The sequence below is a fragment of the Rhea americana genome, unplaced genomic scaffold (genome assembly GCF_003343005.1).
Source record: "Rhea americana isolate MKP2758 unplaced genomic scaffold, rheAme1 scaffold_163, whole genome shotgun sequence".
Classification (NCBI taxonomy): domain Eukaryota; kingdom Metazoa; phylum Chordata; class Aves; order Rheiformes; family Rheidae; genus Rhea; species Rhea americana.
Window position 1 is genome coordinate 706,732 of NW_028185739.1, and position 1,652 is coordinate 708,383.

The 1,652-nt window shown below is 56.8% G+C and overlaps 1 protein-coding gene across 1 annotated transcript in view; it reads right to left on the bottom strand.

Annotated features, from left to right (window-relative positions):
* The window catches only part of NUAK2 (NUAK family kinase 2), a 10,756-nt gene extending 9,110 nt beyond the window's left edge, over positions 1 to 1,646 (bottom strand). The window contains exon 1 of the mRNA XM_085300368.1: positions 1,511 to 1,646. Within this exon, the coding sequence (XP_085156494.1) occupies positions 1,511 to 1,639 (129 nt within the window). The 5' untranslated portion in view covers positions 1,640 to 1,646. The remainder of the gene's footprint in view (positions 1 to 1,510) is intronic.
* Between the last annotated feature and the right edge of the window lie 6 nt (positions 1,647 to 1,652).

The following is a 1,652-nucleotide window of genomic DNA, read 5'->3' on the forward strand; positions in this document are numbered from 1 at the left end:
AACAGTTTCAACTTTACAGCTTCAGCCAGCAGCGTTGGATCAGCACCCAGCCAGCAAGAGGGGGAACTGGAGGAGGCAGTAGTACCTGCTCTCACACCTCAGTATTTAGGAAGTGAAAGCCACTTAGAGAACGAGCAAATAACAACCCAGCTCAGGATAAGCCTGAAGATTAAACAGGTCCGGAAATGCTGAGTGGTGCAAGAAAGAATTCGTGGGAAGAGGAGAGATTTGTGGCTAAGCCTCCTGTTTCTACACGGCCAGTTCTGCGTGGTACCAGTCAGTCAAGCCTTCAGCTATCTTTGGCATTTATTGAAGAGTTATGGGCCTATTTACTTATTTCACGTTATCACAGGCTGTACTACTAGGCAAACAAGTGCCTGTCCTAAGGGGCTTGCACAGATAGGCAAGCTTTCTGGCAGTTCAGAGGATCTCTGTACAAGCTTTGTTAGTGGCAGAAAAGCAAAACCAAGTCTTCTCACCCATCCAAGGGGAGGGATCATTCTAGGTCAGTGGGTGGGAGCTGTACTGCAAGGCCCTGATTATGCAGGAAAACAGCAGTCTTCAGAATCAGATAGGCTAATGGAAGTGGCAGATCTGAGTTAATTAAGAGCTGGTGTGTTACACAAGAAAACCTCCCCGATTTACAGTTGCTTTCCTTGACATGCCTTTGCAGCATGTTAGYAATTCGGTCTCGCACCCACCTCTGCTGCTGCCGCACCCTGTTGGGCCAGTTATGCTACTCGCAGGCGGACCCTTGTTGCTCACCCCTATGGTCTCACCAGGGCTGGGGTGTGAGTWCCTTTCACAGGTCCCATCCTGCACCACAGGGAGCTTGAGACTGCACGGGGACAGGGAAATCCCACGCAAGTTTGTCCTTTGAACATCTGCTGATTGCTAAAGGGCAGAGCTGCTCAGGAGCARCAGTAGCCCCCTTTCCCGGGGGGCTACGCTCCCCCACCTCTCCCTGCACACTTCCAACGCGTTGGATATCTGTGCCCTGGGTTGAGCTGTGCCTTGCACACAGAAGCACTTGCTTCAGCCAGGCTGAGCTATTTGATTCAGAGAGTCACGATTTCACCCAGACACTCGGGGCACTCCAAGGGGCTCGGCTTTGCTTGCACTCCGCACACCGCTGCTAAGAGTCAACACGTAAAACCAACCAAACTCCAGGGCAAGAGGAAGGGAAAAATCCTTGAGACTCGAGCACAGTGTTTGCTCTGCGCTGCCGGATATATGCAAACTCCTTTCACCAGGAAGCTCGAACCAGTCAAGTGTGTGACCGGAGCTGCGATCTCCCGGTGGGCACGAGCGGACCCGCGTTAACTGCTCCGGCTGCCGCTCCGCGGCTCCGGGGGCGGCCGGACCCCCGCGCTGCCCTGGACCCCCGCGCTGCCCCGGACCCCCGCGCTGCCCCCGCTGCAAGGGGACGCGCGGAGCCCACGCGCCGGGCTCGGCGCCTTGCCCGGGGGATGCGCCGGGTGCGGGGGGGGGATGCGCCGCGGACCCTTACCAGCCTGCCGGAGCGCTCCCGGGCTTTCTTCACCTTCCCGTAGGTGCCTTTGCCCAGCGTCTCCAGGAACTCGTAGCGGTGCTTGAGGTTGTGCTTGTGGTGGTGCCGCTTCACCGCCTGCTTCTTCATCAGCGGCCGCGGC